At 46.0% G+C, this 18,426-nt stretch overlaps 1 protein-coding gene across 1 annotated transcript in view; it reads right to left on the reverse strand.

The window, feature by feature from the left end:
* Window positions 1–3,256: 3,256 nt before the first annotated feature.
* NPLOC4 (NPL4 homolog, ubiquitin recognition factor) overlaps window positions 3,257–18,426 on the reverse strand; it is a 64,664-nt gene continuing 49,494 nt past the window's right edge. Inside the window, exons 13-17 of the mRNA XM_056867011.1 lie at window positions 11,436–11,507; window positions 9,539–9,634; window positions 6,359–6,475; window positions 4,747–4,849; window positions 3,257–4,129 (exon numbers count right to left, since the gene is read on the reverse strand). Of these exons, the coding sequence (XP_056722989.1) occupies window positions 3,972–4,129; window positions 4,747–4,849; window positions 6,359–6,475; window positions 9,539–9,634; window positions 11,436–11,507 (546 nt within the window). The 3' untranslated portion in view covers window positions 3,257–3,971. The remainder of the gene's footprint in view (window positions 4,130–4,746; window positions 4,850–6,358; window positions 6,476–9,538; window positions 9,635–11,435; window positions 11,508–18,426) is intronic.

The raw sequence follows: 18,426 nt of genomic DNA on the forward strand, positions 1-18,426 counted from the left end.
GCATCCACTTTTTTAAAACTAAACTTCATAAATCTATTGTCTCTTGTCATTCTGCTCTTAAATTGTACTGCAAAATCACAGCCTGCATATTTTGTAGGCTTGTATAGATGGCAGGGAGGAAGGCGGCACGATATAGCCCGATCTCATCAGATCCAGGAAACTAAACAGGATTGGTACTTGGATGGGGACGACCAAGGAGGACTCTGCAGAGGAAGGCAATGGCAAACCACCCCTGCCTCTCACTTGCCTTGAAAGCTGCTTACTGGGCTTGCCTTAAATTGGTTATGGCTCGATAGCATATATGCACATATGAACAGGTGGCAGATAACAAGCCCAGATCACATATTTCTTTGTCCATTTCTGTCATAGGGTTCTTTACATCTACAAAACGCCATCACCCCAGAAGCCACAGTGGCAAGGTGCCATTGCTTTAAATTGAAAGGCAAGAAGTGTTTGGTGATGCCTGAACTAAAATGGTCCAGAAGTGTGCGCATGCCATCCTAAGTAGTTTAGGAAACACAATTTAGTCAATCAGCTTTCACAACTGTGCAAATGTTCGTTTAAATCGTTCAGCAGAAGTTGCGATGCTTTCCTGGTCTGCACTATTTCAGGCTGCCCACAACATGATGCACATTGTCACCAATGGGGGAAAAAAATTCCCATCAGGTAGAAAACTATGTTAGAAAGCTACACTGAACTCATCTCCTTGTCATGCTAGTTTTAGGTGTACACAGAGATTGGCTTTAAATGGCAGAACGTGCTAACATGTAATTCTCTCCCAGCTGTAACAAGTGGAGCTGCCCAAGAAAAGGTCTGTGACTTGATAATGTGGTGAATATAAACAGATTATGCTTGGAAATATTATTCCTCCTTGCTTGTCAATGATACAAAGCCAACTGAACTTATGTAGAACACATTAATGTTTCCTTTGAAAAATTGTCTTGATGTATTTTATAGCTCACAGATTGAACCCTGATAAAACACATGGCTGAAGTATGAGGGGAGAAAGAGAGAGCCAAAAAAATGTTTCCTGCCCCTCATTCAGTAACAGTATTAGCATACATGATGCCAGAAATTAATGGCTGTTCCACCTTCTGTTGTCAGAATTACCCCATTTGGCATAAGTAGCAGGAAAGTGGAGGGAGGGGAGAGCAGTACCTGGATGTTCCCTACAAGCTCCGCGTGCCCAGCAGTAGGATGCATGCTTTCCTGCCTTGCTGGTGGCTGGAAATGTCTTGAGACTAAGCAATGGTACAGAGCAGGATATACAATAGCTAAATTCACACATTGTCTGGATACCTAATGAGTCATAAGCTGCAAAATTGACGAACGTGAGTTTTACACAGACAAGAAGAGTTGGTTTTTATATCCCGATTTTCTCTACCACTTAAGAAAGAATCAAACTGGCTTACAATCTCCTTCCCCTCCCCACAACAGACACCCTGTGAGGTAGGTGGGGCTGAGAAAGCTGTGACTAGCCCAAGGTCACCCAGGTGGCTTCATGTGGAGGAGTGGGGAATCAAACCTGGTTCTCCAGATCAGACTCTACCGCTCCAAACCACCGCTCTTAACCACTACACCACGCTGGTAATTCCTGTTACAGTTCATAATGTTTTCCTCTTTGCAGTGTGGGCAGTTAAATCCAAGACTATCTCGGCTTGCAAAATGCCTTGTAAGGGGTCGCTTTTCCATTCAAGCACCTGTTAGGTTCCTACTACAGTGAGCTCCCCAAAAACAGTTAATCTGTAGCAACCTCTCACACATAGACACGGTCTCAGTAAAGCCTGTTCTCCTCACTTGGCAGAATTCCAAGTGGGGGACGGGATACCATAACTTGGCCTGAGATTACCAGCTCTTTTTCTAGGCAAAGCTTCATCTTGAGCTAACGGTGCTGTTGGAGCGGGGGGGACAACACACAATTTGCTCCCTTCTGAACCTGGTAATAGATACAACAAGCACTTAAAGAGTATGTATTGGGGTTTCAGGTGAGGAAGGTTAATCAGGGGAATCTCACCAGATGCAGTGCTATTAGTTGTAAGGATACACAGAACTAAGTTTGGGGGGGACAGGACCCAAATGATCTGCAAGTTTCAAAACGGATGACCCAAGGGGTCAGGATAGGGGAGTAATAACAAAAAGACGAGGAGGCTTCCATCTCAAATGCTTTTAACAGTTTTTTATTTGCAGGGCTGTTATTCAGTTAACTCCAGTCCAAACCAAACATATACCTCTGCAACCCATAGAACAAAGAGGAGTAGCAAGAGCGGCTATGGCCGAATGAGCTCAAGAAATCTAGTCAAACGCAAACCCAGGAAAGGAGAGTCACATGCCCTGTGAGCACTAGAAAGGGCCAGATGACCAATCACTTGATTGAAACGCTTGAAGGACAAAGCCCCAAATACTTCTGCCGTGGAAGGCAGAGGCCATATGAGTTATGGCAGCTGTCTGTGGGCCAGGCCTACAAGCCCATAATGGAAACAGGTAGCTGGGGGGTAGAGGCACATTTTTTCCCCTTTGTGCTGTGCTGAGAATCTAAAAAGATAAAACTCTGGAAGGACTGAAAGAGAATGCTTTCTCTGTCCACCTAACCCAACAAATAAAATGAATGCCTTGTTTTCCCTGTGATGGTTGATGGATGTGGCCGGGTGATAACAGGCCAGTTGTGCAGAAAATATTGCTGCAGAAAGAACCAAACTGTGCCCTAATAGATAATGGTATTGGCAGAAATGCTGAGGATTCTGGGACAGGGAAAATATCCCTCTGCACAACTGGGAATGGAAGAGCTTGCACACCAGAGGAAATAGGGAACTGGAGGGCTCTGTTGATGTGGTTATGGGGAACAGCAGGTCAGAACCCAGCTTCCTGAGAACTCCAAGCCATGTAATGTGGAGTAGACAAAGCTCTTTCCGAGATGCCAATAGACGCCCCATTTAAACTCTGTCCTGCTGGGATGCTATTCAAGTCAATAATAGGCATGAGGAAGGAACGTGCAAGTTTTCCTGCTCACAGCTACAAATACCAAGAAACAGTTTTAAATGCAAAGGGATGCATGAAGATCTGGGGCAAGTAACTGCTTGTGAACTGTTGCCTGCCCAACTCTGACACAGTCGAGATGGTGTTGCCAAGATGATGTCTACTTCCTGAGCAGGAAGCCAACTGGCCCCCAATGGCAGATCTGGCAAGGAATGATCCTCTGCTGCTGAGTGAGGAACAGCAGCTGACTGATCAATTTCACTTGCTGTAATCATGGCAGGAGCTGGACAAGAACTGGGTTGGCAAGCCAGCAGAGAGACCATTACCAAGTTGAGAAGGCTGTTCTCTCCATTCCCCGATGCCAAGGTGCTTTGGGGCTTAGATTGGAGCTCTGAGCTTCTATGTGTTCTGCCACCATTAAATTTGGAAGCTACAATTAAGAGGGTAGACTGAAATGAGTCAGGCACCAGTGACCCAGCGACTCTGAGGCTGAATGCAAAGCATGTCCAGAGAGCGATGTTAGGCAAGCTAGCCCCGGGAGACCAAGCCATCCCTTATAACACTGCTGCCTAGCCTCGCTCACTGGCTTAAGGCTGGGGAAAGCTTGTGGCATGCAAGCTAACGCAGGGGGGGGATGGCCTCTCACTGCCATGCGCCTGCAGAGCTGATGAGCCATTCGTGCGAATGCAGCTCAAGGGGGAACATGGCCTCCGGCTTTCTACAATACTGAGAGCAAAGAAAAGACAAGGCAGCAGCATGGGCAGAGGGGCTATGTTACGTTCCCCCACTGAGACATCCAGTTCCAACCGCAAGCTACAACCCTCTGAATGGCACTGTGTGCCTGTGATAAGGGTCAGGTCCCCCCCTGCCCGCTCTGCCCCGCCCTTCACCGCGCAACATCCCAGGAGGAAGTACAATCCTGCCTGGCTAGGGGTTTGCCTCTGTATTTCCGCCAGTTGGTCTGTAATGGCCACCCTGAATGCCAAGCCGGACGAGGCTTAGCTACGTGGGAGGCTGCACATCTCACAGTGATCTGTGCCTGGCTGGTTCATGAAGGTGCAGTGCTGACAGGCCCACATGGAAGAGGTTGCGGCATGAGTTGAGCCACCCATGGCGCCGTATTCTTGGAGTCCTGGCAGCTGAACACCAACTGTGCCTGCGAAAAGAATGCAAAGCAAAGAGGAGAGGGTTAAAAAGGAAACAGCAGCTTTGACAAGGAGGGGATTCTCACTTGGAATCACTACAGAATGTTTCTGTGGTTACTGCAGGGCTTTCTCTGCCTATCAGTGGCAATCCCCTTTCTCTGCAGAGTCTCTGTGCAGCCCCATAAATGTAGTCAATATCATCATCATCCATGGAGTACCTTCCCTTCATTTTCTGCACTGGATCAGCCCACTTTGATCTTCCTGAGTCAGTGCAACAACAGTGCTTCAGAAATATGTTTTTATTTTTATCTGTTTCTAGGAAAATGTCCGTTTGGACAACGGTGTTAGCCTGTTACAGCCAAATCAAAAGGTGTCACCTTAAAGCTTAATAGTTTTATTGTCTCATAAGCTTTCATGGGCTAGACAGCGCCACAACCCCCTTTTTGTTGTAGAAAAGTATGCAGATAGTTGTTTCCCATATTAATCTACTCCAAGTCACCAAAGGAGGTTAAAATCCAAATTCCAACACTGGGCTACCTCATGTTGACAAGTTGAAGTTCTCTAGACTTTCTGCAGTGAGATGATTAAATCCCAGATTTAAAAAAAGGGGGGGGGGCACAAGACATACTGCAAAGCTGTTCAATGGTGGCCCACTGCTCCGATTTTTTCCATGTCTGTGCTAGCTCCTCATTCCGAGTCCTTACTGCTTCCAGTAACAAGCTGATGCTATCCTGAAAGACAGAAGGTTGGATTAGTTGTGGTGTGATCTATTTATGATATAAGAGGCAGCGGGCCATGCTCTGGAAGAATCCCTTTGGTCCAAAGCAGCTTCTACTCCATACTAAGTTGTTAACAACAACTCCCAGCCTTTTCTACACTATCCCAGCTGTTTTAAAGCCAAGAAGGAAATATATAAGTGCATTCTGTCTCCCTTTCCGCTTAAAGGGCCAGTAACCCTACAAAACAAGGCAACAGCGAGCTGTATTCAATGACCTGACATAGCTGTTTCCAACAGTGCTATAATCTGAAGTGGTACAATGGCTGCATATTATGACACACTCTCCACCCAGCTGCCTCAAAGGATGGCTGGCCAGAGCCCTGCCCCATGCACATGACCAACATTTATTTCTGGGTAAGGAATGAGTGACATGTACTTCTTCAAATAGCCAGAACAAGCACGATAGAGGTGGCAGTGAGTGGCTAGCTGGCAGCAGACAGGAGGCTGCAATTGTACCCTCCCAGCCCATTCACTTATCTGCAACTGTTATTTCCCATGAGCAAGTGGCAAATGGCATAGCTATACGAGTTTGCTGAAGGCAACAACTTGTACTCCAAACAGCAGAGGGTGCTAGAGGCTAGTTCTACAGCAGAGAGTCTACTCTTTCCCATAGATCTGGGGTGCATGTATGCGTGTGACCGGCCATCTCTTATAATTCTCCCAATTAAGACATTGAGAAATGCCCATCACTTAGTTTCATAACCTTTCCTTCCACTCTACTCTCTCTACCCCCCCCAAACAAACAAACTGGGGGGGAGGGGAGAGAATAATCAGACAAAATAAGCAAAAGGGCAACATATAGCAAATCTGATTGGTCCTGATCTCCAGTTGTCCACTGGCCGCCCAGCTGTTCAGCACATGCTTGATGTGTTCTGTTTTTGAAAGCTTCTGGAAAACATATGGCCTGAGGTTTCTTTTCCTCGCTTTTTTTTAAATGGGAAAAATACAGATGTGATAATCAGAGCCTCGTGTGCAGCCAGACTCTAGCTGCCAAGCCTATAAAAAGGGGTGGGAGTGTGGGGGAAGATGTAAACACAAGAAGCTGTTGGCCTTAGTAAGGTTGGGTGACTGATTTTGCATTTGTTTACAACAGGAATTTCTGATTCAGAGGATTTAAAAGTATTTCCAGTTGATGCAGCATCCAAACTGGATCCAGCTAGTTTGAGAACATACTGATGCAAACACTACTACATTCACAGCTCCAAACTGTGCAAAAGCAGAGCCTGCCAAACCTCAAGCCCACTGAGCATCTCTACTATCAACCTTGAAGAGGAAGTTCAAAAGCAAGGAAGCCTCTGATGACTGAGACGAGGCTTTTGCCAAACAAACTGAAAGTAGGTGTAGACTGAAACACAAATAGCCTTCCTCCAAGCAAGCGGGATGTTCTGCTTGGATACCACCAGAGAACTGAGCACCTTTCTGTACACAGCTCTTATATCAGCCTTCCTTCTCATATACATACCCTTAGAGGCATGACTTCATTGGTGACCAAGAAGAGGAGCAGATGGAAATCAGAGATGATGTCTAGGAACACAGAGGAGGTGTTCTGGGATAAATATGTAGCCAGGCTGTGAAAGTCCTGTAAAGATAAATGGCTAATTATTATTATTTATTTAAATAAAACATCCAGGCAAATTCTGTCACAAAGTTTACCGTTCCAAGAATTGTTACAGTGACAATTTTTCTATAAATTTATCGAAGTCCTACAATCACATAAACTTTTATGAAAACAGATTAATTTCAATTATTTGGCTATCTTCTAAATATGCATCAGCCAATCAGAGATACACAAAATGTCACTAGATTTCCATGCAGCTATATATAAACCATTTCTTTGTCTACAGGATCAACATTATCTTCCAAAATAGCACACAAAAAGTAGTCAGGATCTTTATGAATGTTATATCCTTTCAATTTCAAACCGTATCTCCAGAATGACTGTATCAAGGGTCATAACCAAAAATATGAAGCAATATCTGTTGGGAAGTTCATCTTCAACATACATTCAAAAGTATATGCGGTCAAGTACCAAGGCTATGCCCATAACTGGATGGCCCAGGTTAGCCTGATCTTGTCAGATCTCAGAAGCTAAGCAGGGTCAGCCCTGGTTAGTATTTGGATGGGAGACCACCAAGGAATACCAGGGTTGCTGTGCAGAGGAAGGCACTGGCAAACCACCTCTGTTAGTCTCTTGCCATGAAAACCCCAAAAAGGGGTCGCCATAAGTCGGCTGCGACTTGACGGCACTTTACACACACACCAAGGCTATATGATCTTGAAGACATTCTCCTTCAGATCGGATGAAATCCAACTCCATGGGACATTTACCCAAAGTCAGTTCCGCACATTTAATAAAATCATTTTAATAATACAATTTAATGTTAATAATAACACCTAAAAAAATTCCAGTTTTCAATGAAATGTATACATGGGTTTTCTTTCTCTAAAAGAAGAGCATGAAAAACTGCCATGGTACCTTTGGTAACACCACAGCCCACTGTGGTAGCAGAGGAAAATATCTGCCGGGATACAAGCTCTATATCTAGGAGGAGATGTCTGCCTGGATACAAGCTAGCTCTGTGTGTATGTTACTAGGTGAAATGTCAGGGAAAGTCATGGTGAACGCTGTATGATATCGAAAACTGGATGTAACTGCCAGAGCTCTAAAGGCTCCAGACTGTGTAAAAGTATGTTAAACAACCTGATAGGCGTGGAATGTTGACACATCCTCTCAAGGCATCGATTTTGGTTAAATGTGTGCACCCCAGTAAAATTGGGGCCCAGTTAATTTTGCTTGCTAAAGCCACTGGGTGACCAGCTGGAATAAAACTGTTTTTTCTTGATAACGGTCTCAGGTCTCTTTCCCCCCCCCCCCCACGGACCCCGGTTTGCTGCTACACCACTAACATTACAAAGTGTGTTTCACTATGGCATGATTCATAGTTTTGGATTCAATTTATATAAAAGGTGCTTGATCTGAAAATCATGAACAAGGGGTAATCTAAAACCATTCATTAGCCAAACTGTTTTGTTACTGCTCCATATTATGATCTCTAAAAAGGTTCTTAACACTCACATTAGCCCAGTAACCTTTGCCACAGTATAGAAAGCACAACTAGATACTGGTTCTTGTGGGTTATCCGGGCTGCGTAACCGTGGTCTTGGTATTTTCTTTCCTGACGTTTCGCCAGCAGCTGTGGCAGGCATCTTCAGAGGAGTAACACTGTCCTTCAGTGTTACTCCTCTGAAGATGCCTGCCACAGCTGCTGGCAAAACGTCAGGGAAGAAAATACCAAGACCACGGTTACACAGCCCGGATAACCCACAAGAACCAATGAACTCTGACCGTGAAAGCCTTCGACAATATTTTTACAACTAGATACTCTTCAGATGACCCCAGATCACTAAGGTAAATGAATTTATCTCAGAAAACTATTAATCACCCTTTCTGCTACTGCATGTTTTACATGGCCACATATCCACCACAGACAGCAATGCCAAGTATGCAGTTATGGTGAGCTCTATCCTCCACAGGGAGTTTGTTGGGGTTGTCACGGAAGGGATATGAAACATCACATCAGAATTCTTAGCGTAAGGAGAGAACAAATGATCGGTGTTGTCTGACTTTTGCCAGCCACCAATATCAGCCCAGGACAAGCTTGCAGAACGTGGAGGGAAAAGCACAATGACTTTTCCACACTTCTACTACAGTCTCAGCTGTACCAGCGCAGACTTGCATTTTCTTTTTGTAAACAGGCCACACCCTTTAGGTTTGATAGCATTCAACAAAAGGAAAGTACAAGACACCTGAGAGAGTCTGCAGCAGGCTTGCTTTTGTGGGCATCTAGTTCAGCATCTCATCCTTTAAATATCTGGCCAACAACAGATGCTCTAAGAGAGGTCATAAGCACAGTTATGGACAGAGTGGCCACTTATCACTTGCACAGTTTCTGACCTGACATTTAAGGACACCCAGAGCACAGACTGTTATATCTCTAGTTATTTTCCGAGCTTGCATGAGTTGCCAAGGTAACGGGTGAAAAGTGGAGCTAGGGATAAATTGTTGCTAAAACAAGCTCATCAACAACCCTACAGGCACACAAAGCAGATGCTCAAATCCAAGCAGTAAAGGCAAACTCAAAAGGCAAGCTAGACTTGGCTGTCTTCCTGCACGCTCTCCACCGTCACAACTTTCCAAGTCTACTTCAATCATATTGTAAGTATCCTCTTGTTTTAGCAGTGACATGTAGGTGTAAACTTTATGTAGACACATACAGATGTGCACAAACAGTGTGTGCACTGGGAAGGGATATTACCAGAATACAGAGAGAGAGGGAGAGAGAAAGAGAGATCCAAAGATTTTAAATTCAAATGAGAGCATTTACACTAGTTCTTCCTTTTGGTGCATTTGCATGATGATTAAAAGATTCTCTCCACTGAACCACTTCCCACCAATAAAGTCAGCAAAAAAACAAACAAAAAAAAAACACTCAAAAGGGGATCAGAAGTTAGAATAGTCAATTAACTTTTTGACTGTTTATCTTTTTTTTCTTTTTTGTACAGTTCCTTACATATTTGCCGGGGGGGGGGGGAGTCATTTCAATTATGAAGGGTTGTTAGTCCCCTCCCTCTAACCTCTTACCTGTGTTTCTCCCAGTACATCACGATTCTCAATAGGGAATGGATTTTGAGAAATAGAAAATGTATAAACTGGATCCTTGGGGAACGTGGTAGTAATCTTTAAAAAGAAGAAGAAGATGATGATGACTACTCAAAGCACAACCCATGAAGTGTAAGAAATCAAGGCCAGGTGTATGGCAGATGCAGGCTTTAGTCAAGTGCCTTCCATAGTTGAGAGCTACTAGGGACCCCGCCAGGAAGGTCAGGAGGAGACCAAGAAGTGATGCTTCTTAAGGTTTCTCACATTTACTCTCTTTTACACACATTTCATCATCTCTTTTCCCAAAGTGATGCTTCAGCATGCATGGCTAGAAGAGTAGATTGTAACAGCAAGATCTACTCAAGACCATACAGGCTTGCACAGAATGGTCAACACTGCTGCAATTGCTGGTGCTGGACCGAGGAATAGTTCAAGCTCCTACCCTCTCCTCCCAGAAAAGTGACCCTGCAGACTCTAAAAAGCATTACTATGTATTGAAATTCAGCCACACATCCATTCTTCTTCTGGGCAGTTTGGGTGCTTTGCTAAAGCGAGACAGCTGTGCTTTTTGTATTCCCACTCTTTCTCAAAGGGAAGAACACCATGCTTGCTGATCCCACACAAGTCGCTTGAGGCAGATGAATATTACAGGCTGTTGCATTTCACACAGAAACACTGTCATATCCCAACTGTGATTCTATCGAGCTGGAGGCTTTGCTAACAAAGGGCTTTTCAATAAGGGATTGGCACAATTTGTAATGGACACCAAAGGTGCAGAAAAAGTACACGTTATAATAGAATAATAAAAAGGTGAAACATTGTAACGAGAGGCTTCAGAAATTCAGTTTTAAAATCTCTTTTTCAACTCCTCCTAAGTGCATGCTCTGTCAATCTGTTTTCATCTTAATTATACCCCAGGTAGTCCAAAAACAGATGCCTTTGCTGCTTGAGTAATAAATATGTTTCAGGGCTGTCAACTGAAATAGAACATCGGCAGGCTCGATACAATGGCTACCATCACCGCAAAAGGCAAAATATCTCACTGCATGAATTAGACATTAAATGCCTTCAGCCCAGAACACAATGCCTGCAATTGAAGTGAATACATGGGAAAGGAGGAAGAACAGGGGGAAGTCTGTAGTCCACATTACAGGCTGCTGCACCAGATTTCTTTGGATTCAGTTATTTTAGGCTAGTTTAGCTACTTTCTCCAACTGATCTTCTGCTGGGACATTCCCCTCCATTATACTCGTCTATCCTGCAAAATGCTTTGCTCCCTTCACCTAACAGATGTGTTTATAGTTACCATGTTTTTTATTAACAGAGTTAAGATTGTTGATATGCAGAGAGGTACCACACTCCATCCTTGCTTCATACCAGAAATGATCCCATTTCCCTGCCACTCCACTGCAGATGGGCTATTTTACCCATGCTGCAGACTCTGCTAATGGCAGCGGAGATGCCGCAGGCATTCAAGCCCCGTCTGGCTCAGTCACTATAAGAAGCAGGCTGCTTAATCACTCCTCTGAAAGGCACAGTAGACACTTACTAACAAGCTCCTGGTGATGTAATCGCCAGCATCTCGGGGAGGGGGGGTTGACAGTTTCTACTCATCTAATGGATAAACGTCATTTCATAAAAGCTGTGACAGATGCCACAAGCAGTGCCTAATAAGAAAGCTAAATGCTTCCCCTCAGGTTTCATACTGCCACTACCCCAAAGGAAAACCAGCAAACAAGTCACAAGTTGCTTGCTAACAGAGGAGAGAGGGGAAAGGTAAGGAATAAGGTGAGAATTCCAGTTTCAGCTCTGGGATAAATTGTGCTCCATCTATATTTTCCTCTGAAAAAAGTAACAGACAAGCATAGCAGATACTTACATCAATTATTAGGTACTCGACAGGGAGTGGACGGGCTAGCTGAGTGATCTCATTGCCAAACTTGTCTATGTCCTGAAATGAACAGCAATCCACAGGTTAGACAGAAGGCTAAAGCACAACCCCGAAGGAACAGCGGATCAGAGTGTGCAGAAGGTAGTTTGTGGTCTATGGATGATACCACTGAGATAGTTTTGGTGAACCTGATCCAGCAAGGTACCTGCTGGTTGCTAGGATTAGGATTCTCCCAAAGAATATGGTGTACTAGGTGGACCTGGACTTGATCCAGCAAGGCACTTGTGCTCTTAAACAAGAGGGCACACTTAAAACATATTTGTTTCATTTCAACTATTGAAATATTCCAAGTATTCAGACTCGCTTCAAAAATCTAATACGCATCAGTGCAGCACAGGAATTTAATGTTGTTATTTTTGTAATGGACCATGCAACACAGAAGTTGGCCCACCCCTGCAGGGAATGCGTCTGCAGAACAAATAATGTTTCACGGTTTATGAAAGACTTTTCCCATTTATTTTTATTTTTAGACTTGTATCCCGCCCTTTCTCCCAGCTGAAGCCAGGTTCAGGGAGGCTAATATCAGATAAAATCACCATAAAACACAATAAAAATATACAAAATTACCACTAGCTAAAAACCAACAAGCTCTAATTTAAAGTCAGATGGTACTCATTTCCTAGTACACAGGGCTGCAGCCAGCCTGGGAAAACATTCAGGATCCCCTATTAGAAGATCTGATGAAATAAGCAGCAAGGGGAACAGGAAGCAACTTATGCTGGAAAATGTTGCTGCCCTCAACCATAGGTCTGGCAGAACATCTCAGACTTACAAGCCCTGTGTATGTGCATTAAATCCCGCAGGGCACTGGTCTCATTGGAGAGAGAGTTCCACCAGGCCAAAGCCAGGGCCAAAAAGGCCCTGGTCCTGGTTGAGGACAGCCGGACACTTCTCGGGCCAGGGACAACCAACAAGTTGGTATGTGCAGAGCGTTGCGCTCTCTGGGGGGGGGGTACCAGGCGAGACAGTCCCACAGATAACGATGGTCCCAGACCATTCAGGGCTTTAAAGGTTAAAACCAGCACCTTGAACCTGACCTGGTATTCCACCTGGAGCCAGTGCAGTTGTCGGAGCACTGGCAGGATAAGCATTCTCAGTGGGGTCCCAGTCAGGACCCTCACAGCTGTATATTGTACCAGCTGGAGTTTCTGGATCAGTCTCGAGGAAAGCCCTACAAAGAGCGAGTTACAGTAATCTAGCCTAGAGGTGACTGTTGCATGAATCACCATGGCTAGGTCAGGGTGGGAGAGATAAGGTACCAGCTGCCTAGCCTGGCGGAGATGGTAAAAAGCATCCTTGGCTGCAGCTGTGACATGGGCCTCCAATGACAGCTGTGACATGGCATCCAGGATTACAGCCAAACTACTGACAGTGGGCAAAGGTGTTAAGCACATGCCATCAAGAGCCGTGAGTTGGTACACTACCTCCGGGCTGCCCTGGCCCAGCCACAGGACCTCCGTCTTCGATGGATTTAACTTTTGCTTCAACCACTTCATTATGGTTTCCAAGCACCTGGTCAGTATTTCCAGGGCAGTATCTGGCTGGTTGTCCATCAACAAATATAGCTGGGTATCATCAGCGTACTGATGACAGCCCAGTCCCAAACCCCCGACTAGCTGGGTGAGGGGGCGCATATAGATGTTAAACAACATTAGGGAGAGTATCGCACCTTGTGGAACCCCACACAGCAAGGGGTGCCGCAGCGACACTTTCTTCCCTAGGTCCACTCTCTGTCCCCGACCATGGAGAAAGGAGTGTAGCCACTGAAGGGCTGTGCCCCGGATCCCAATGTCAGCAAGGCAGTGGTCCAGAAGATCATAATTGACCATGGCGAAGGCTGATGAAAGATCTAACAAAATCAACAGCCCCGACCCACCTCGATCCAGTTGTCGACGAAGATCGTCTTTGAGGGTGACCAGAACCATCTCCATCCTGTGATCAGGGCAAAAGCCTGAACGAAATGGGTCCAGGGCTGATGTATCCTCCAGGAATGCCTGGAGCTGTTCAGCCACCGCTCTCTCAACTACCTTACCCAGGAAGGATAGATTAGACACCAGGCAGTAGTTGGCCAGATCACTAGGATATAAAGATGGTCTTTTAAACAGCAGATGCACCACAGCCTCCTTCAAGCCCCCTGGGAAGACCCCTGTACTAAAAGACAGGTTAATGATCCCCACTGGCTTTAACCAGCCAGGATGGGAACGGTCCAGGAGACATGTGATGGGCCTCACAGCCCTCAGGATCCTGTCAATATCAGCTTCTGAGAGCCGGCTGAAGCAGTGCAATGTTGGACCTGAAGACGGGCAAGAGGTCTCTAGTTCATTAATTGAATCAATGTTGGCAGGGAGGTCATGGCAGAGCGACAGGATTTTATCTGCAAAGTAGCTCACAAAAGCCCCACAGCTAATGACTGAGTTAGCATTTGGCTGTCCCTCCAATAGGGACATCAACAACCTAATTATTCTAAACAACTGTGCCAGGCAAGAGCTAGTGGACACAATGGAGGCTGCAGAGTAACTTCTCTTTGCAGCCTTTTTTGCCCCCTCATGGGTTTTCATAAGTGTCCTATAAGATGTTCTTGTAGCTTTGTCACGTGTTCACCGCCAAACTTACTCTAGCCATCTAAACTCCCATTTTTTAGTCCAAAGCTCCACAGTATACCATGGGGCTCGGTTGAGATGGGGGCGCAGAGGGCGATCCCATTGATGGCTTTGGAGAGACAGCCATGCCAGTCCTCCACCAGCTCATCTAAAGAACCGCCAGGGGGAATCAGATCCAGCAGAGCACTCTGGAATCCAACTGGATCCATGAGCCTCCGCGGGTGAGCATAAATCTGCTCACCACTGAAACAGGGAGGGGCAGGACATTAAACATGGTCAAAGTGAAATGGTCTGACCATGGCACTGCTTCAATAGGTATCAGATCCACATCTACACCTAGCCCAAAGATCAGATCCAGTGTGTGGCCCGCTTGGTGCGTAGGGCCCAATACAATCTGGGAGAACCCCAGTGCCACCATGGAAAACACTAGATCAGAGGCCTGAGAAGTTGAAGCGACATTGGCATCGATGTTAAAGTCCCCTAGAACTATTAGTTTGGGAAATTCCAAGGCCCAGCCTGCAGCCACCTCTAGCAGGCTCGGCAGGGTATCTGCTGGTGCGTTAGGCGGCTGGTACACCAGCCAGACAGCCACATTCTCCTCAGCACCTACACACTCAATGTCAGAGATCTCTGGGGCGGGTACAGCCTTGAAGGAGAAAGCCTCCCAGGTGAGTATCGCCACCCCTCCCCCTGGCCCATTGTCCGGGACTGATGGAGGACCGAAAAACCTGGGGGAGCCAGTTCTTTCAGGGTGACTGTTTGGCCCTCTTTCACTCAGTCACGCAAGCCAGGTCAACTCCCTACGCTGCAGAATAGCCCTGCAGGGTTGCAGTCTTATTGGCGATGGACCTAGCGTTACACAACATCAGTGTTGGAGATGGGTTGTTTCTCATCCCCCTACCATCCTATCTCAGGATGGGACGCAGGTTGGAAAGAGTCCAAGCCTGTCCGTATATCTGACTCTTTCCCTTGTACCACCTGCTCCCACCGCCATACCTCCCACACCCTCCAATCACTGGTATCCTCGACCCACTGCTGGCCTCCCAAGGTCTATCAACACCTGTCTGCATATTAACCCACCCAGGCCGGCCTCAGCAACACACTGTGGCACAATATCTAAACCCCCAGTACAATATAACATAATTTCAATACCTACAGTCTAAAGCACAATTCCTATGCTCACTCGCACCTTCGCCAGAACCACCCCCTACAAACTAATTTATGATAACCTCTAATTGGCAATTCACAGGGAGAATAAAAACATTCCTAAACTCAGGTAAAAGTGCCCGCGTGATATCAGTGTAGGGAGTGACAATAAATATATCAATGTCAATAAAGGCTCTGGCAGCGGACTCAGGGTGTTTGTAACTACAGCAGATATAATATCACCTGGCCAGTTTGTATCTTGTAAAGGCAGAGGGCCGAAGAGGACTAACTCACTGTAGCAAAGGGGCATGATGGTATGAAAAAGATCTTCCTCAACTTTAATAGTCCAATTTAACACAACAACCTTACAAGTCCAGGCGCAGAGAAAAGAGACATGCCAAACAACAGTTCTAACAAAATCTCCAGCATCTGGGGAATGGAGACTCCAAAAACGCCCAAGGTCACTGGGTTTATCCACAGTTTGTCGAGGCTTGTCAGAGGTGTCCGAGGCTCAGCGGAGATTGCAGAGACCACCTGAAGCTTGTCGAAACCACCCGAAGCTTGTCGAAACTAATTGGATCCACTCCAGTGACCCTTGGCTCCTCTCCACAGCAGAATGATGACTCAGCAGTGGCCGAGCACGGGACACTTAGGACTCACCCAGCTTCTAATGGTCTATCTGCCAGATGAAGGAATTCTCAGAGGGCAAATTCCTTCTCTCACCAGGGCCCCGACCCAGACTGACCACAGGCTTAGCTCCGACTCTGGCCTCCTGCCTGGGCCCCGCTCTATTCAGTCAAGATTGTAACTAAGTACACTTTTTACCAACAGCAAAACTCTTAACTCAAAAACAGGAGCTATTTAACTTGACCCTCATATATCGTACAGCTGGCCCATCTAGCATAGTAACCTGCTTGATGCTGGCTGGTACTTTTTTGGAGTCTGACTGATTGCAGCTGACTGATTGTGGCCCCGTAGGGCTTTCAAGAGACATTCAGGGGTGGTTTGCCATTGCCTACCTCTGCATAGCAACCTCAATATTCCTTGGTGGTCTCCCATCCAAATACTGACTGGAGCCGACCCTGCTTAGCTTCCAGGAACTGACAAGACCGGGCTAGCCAGGTCAGGGCAGGCTGGCACTAGTTGTCAGCAAATGGCATTAAGTATCAGCCTCTCTTAGGGCTATTTTCAGACATGCAAACTAAGCACTCTTCTCTTTTTTTACTTTTTACGTAACGCCTCCAGTGCAGAAGATGGCATGAAAATTTTTCTGCATTAACAGGGCAGTTTAATTCTGCAACCATTTTCACAACTGCTGCAGCCGCTGAACATCTGAAGTCATTTGAAGGCCATGAGCAGTGTGAAGGGAGGTTTTACGTCAATGACACTGGCTGGCTCAGAGCAGGCCCCTGCAGTGGGAAACCTCTGCACCCTTCACTTCCCTCATTGTCTTCTTGCTCTCCGGGGCATGAGGCTCACAGCTCAGGCGAGAGTGAGATGTCTCCCTCATGACAGGGAGGGAAGGAGAGAAGGAAGTGAAGGGTGCTCTGGCTTCCCACTGCAAAGGAGAGGAATCTGGCCATAGCAGTGGTTTTCCTTTCTCTTCACTGCAGCCACCCTGGCTCTGGCAACTGCTTGGATGTTGGAATGGGAGCACAGAGACTGTGAAGAAAGGAGAGAAGCTGTTAGAGAAACAGGTCCCTTTAATGCCATCTCTGGCTGGTCCTGCAGTCCCTCTGGTGGTGGTGGTTTCATGGTGGTAAGTAGCTTCCCCCCAAAAGCCCACTAGGCAATGGCCACGAGAGCCAGCATGGTGTAGTGTTAAGAGTGGTGGTTTGGAGTGGTGGACTCTGATCTAGAGAACCGGGTTTGATTCCCCATACCTCCACATGAGTGGCGGAGGCTAATCTGGTGAACCAGGTTTGTTTCCCTACTCCTACACATGAAGCCAGCTGAGTGACCTTGGGCTAGTCATACTCTCTCAGCCTCACCTACCTCACAGGGTGTCTGTTGTGGGGAGGGGAAGGGAAGGTGATTGTAAGCCCGTTTGATTCTTCCTTAAGTGGTGAAGAAAGTTGGCATATAAAAAACAACTCTTTCTTCTTTCCTGAAGCATGGGGTGGGTGCCATATAGGAGAATGATGCTCAGAAGAGCCACAGGTGGCGTGTTGAAGAGCCTCATGTGGCTCCTGAGCCACTGAGTATCACTGGTCTAGAGAAATTCAGCAACAAGCCCAAGGCCAGAGATGAAGTAAGTAGCAAGGAGTACACAATATCCAACACTGGCGTGTTGATTTTGTAGCAGAACAGCTCAGTGTTCTGCTCAGTGTACTCACATTGATACTTTGCCACGTTGGACTTGTAGATCTAAGTCTCCAATCAGATCTAACTTTCTCTAGCTGTTGGTACCATCAAAAAGGGAAAAACCAAAGCATTCCTGGAAAGGCATAGAACCTGCCAAAGCCTAAACTTGTTTCACTTTTCCTGATGAACTGAATGCAAGTTGCGGGGGGGGGGGGGGGGAAATGGCCAGCATATGTTCATTAATCACAAAGTGACAATTAGACCTGATTTATGTCAAACATGCCAAGCTCAAACATTGCTTCAGAAATAAATTCATAAGAACAGACACTTTTCATTAAAGATTCTGCAAGTGGGGGGCTGTATTTTCCACCTAAATCACCACTTAACAGGATATAAATCATTCACTCAGACCTACATAAATTATACATTCGTAATTTTCAATCAGAGACCTTACATAAAAGTTTACATTCGCTAAGCTTTCAAAAGTATATGTGGCTATGAGGCAGATCCCAAGGACAAGTACTCGGGCACAGCTGTCAATCTGTGTGTTTGATTTACTGCCTGGAGAAGGAGAGGGAGAACACACATACACACACACACACGCCTCTCTCTGCACTGCAAGCTGTATAAGGCAAAGATGGACATCTGACTAGCAGTGCCAATCAGCACTCCATGGAGATGTAGTCATGGCTGCATTGCACAGCTAAAATCCTGAAGGCTGCAGGTTCGGACCTCAAATTTGCCTCTCATTTATGGCCGGTACCTTCTTCCAGAGACAATGGGGGGGGGGGGGAATCCAGGTCACATTAGCTCATTTCAGTTTATTCATTTTCTCCACTGCAGAGAATTATTTTCCAACGCTTTACAAG

Source organism: Euleptes europaea, chromosome 1 (assembly GCF_029931775.1).
Source record: "Euleptes europaea isolate rEulEur1 chromosome 1, rEulEur1.hap1, whole genome shotgun sequence".
Taxonomy (NCBI): Eukaryota; Metazoa; Chordata; class Lepidosauria; order Squamata; family Sphaerodactylidae; genus Euleptes; species Euleptes europaea.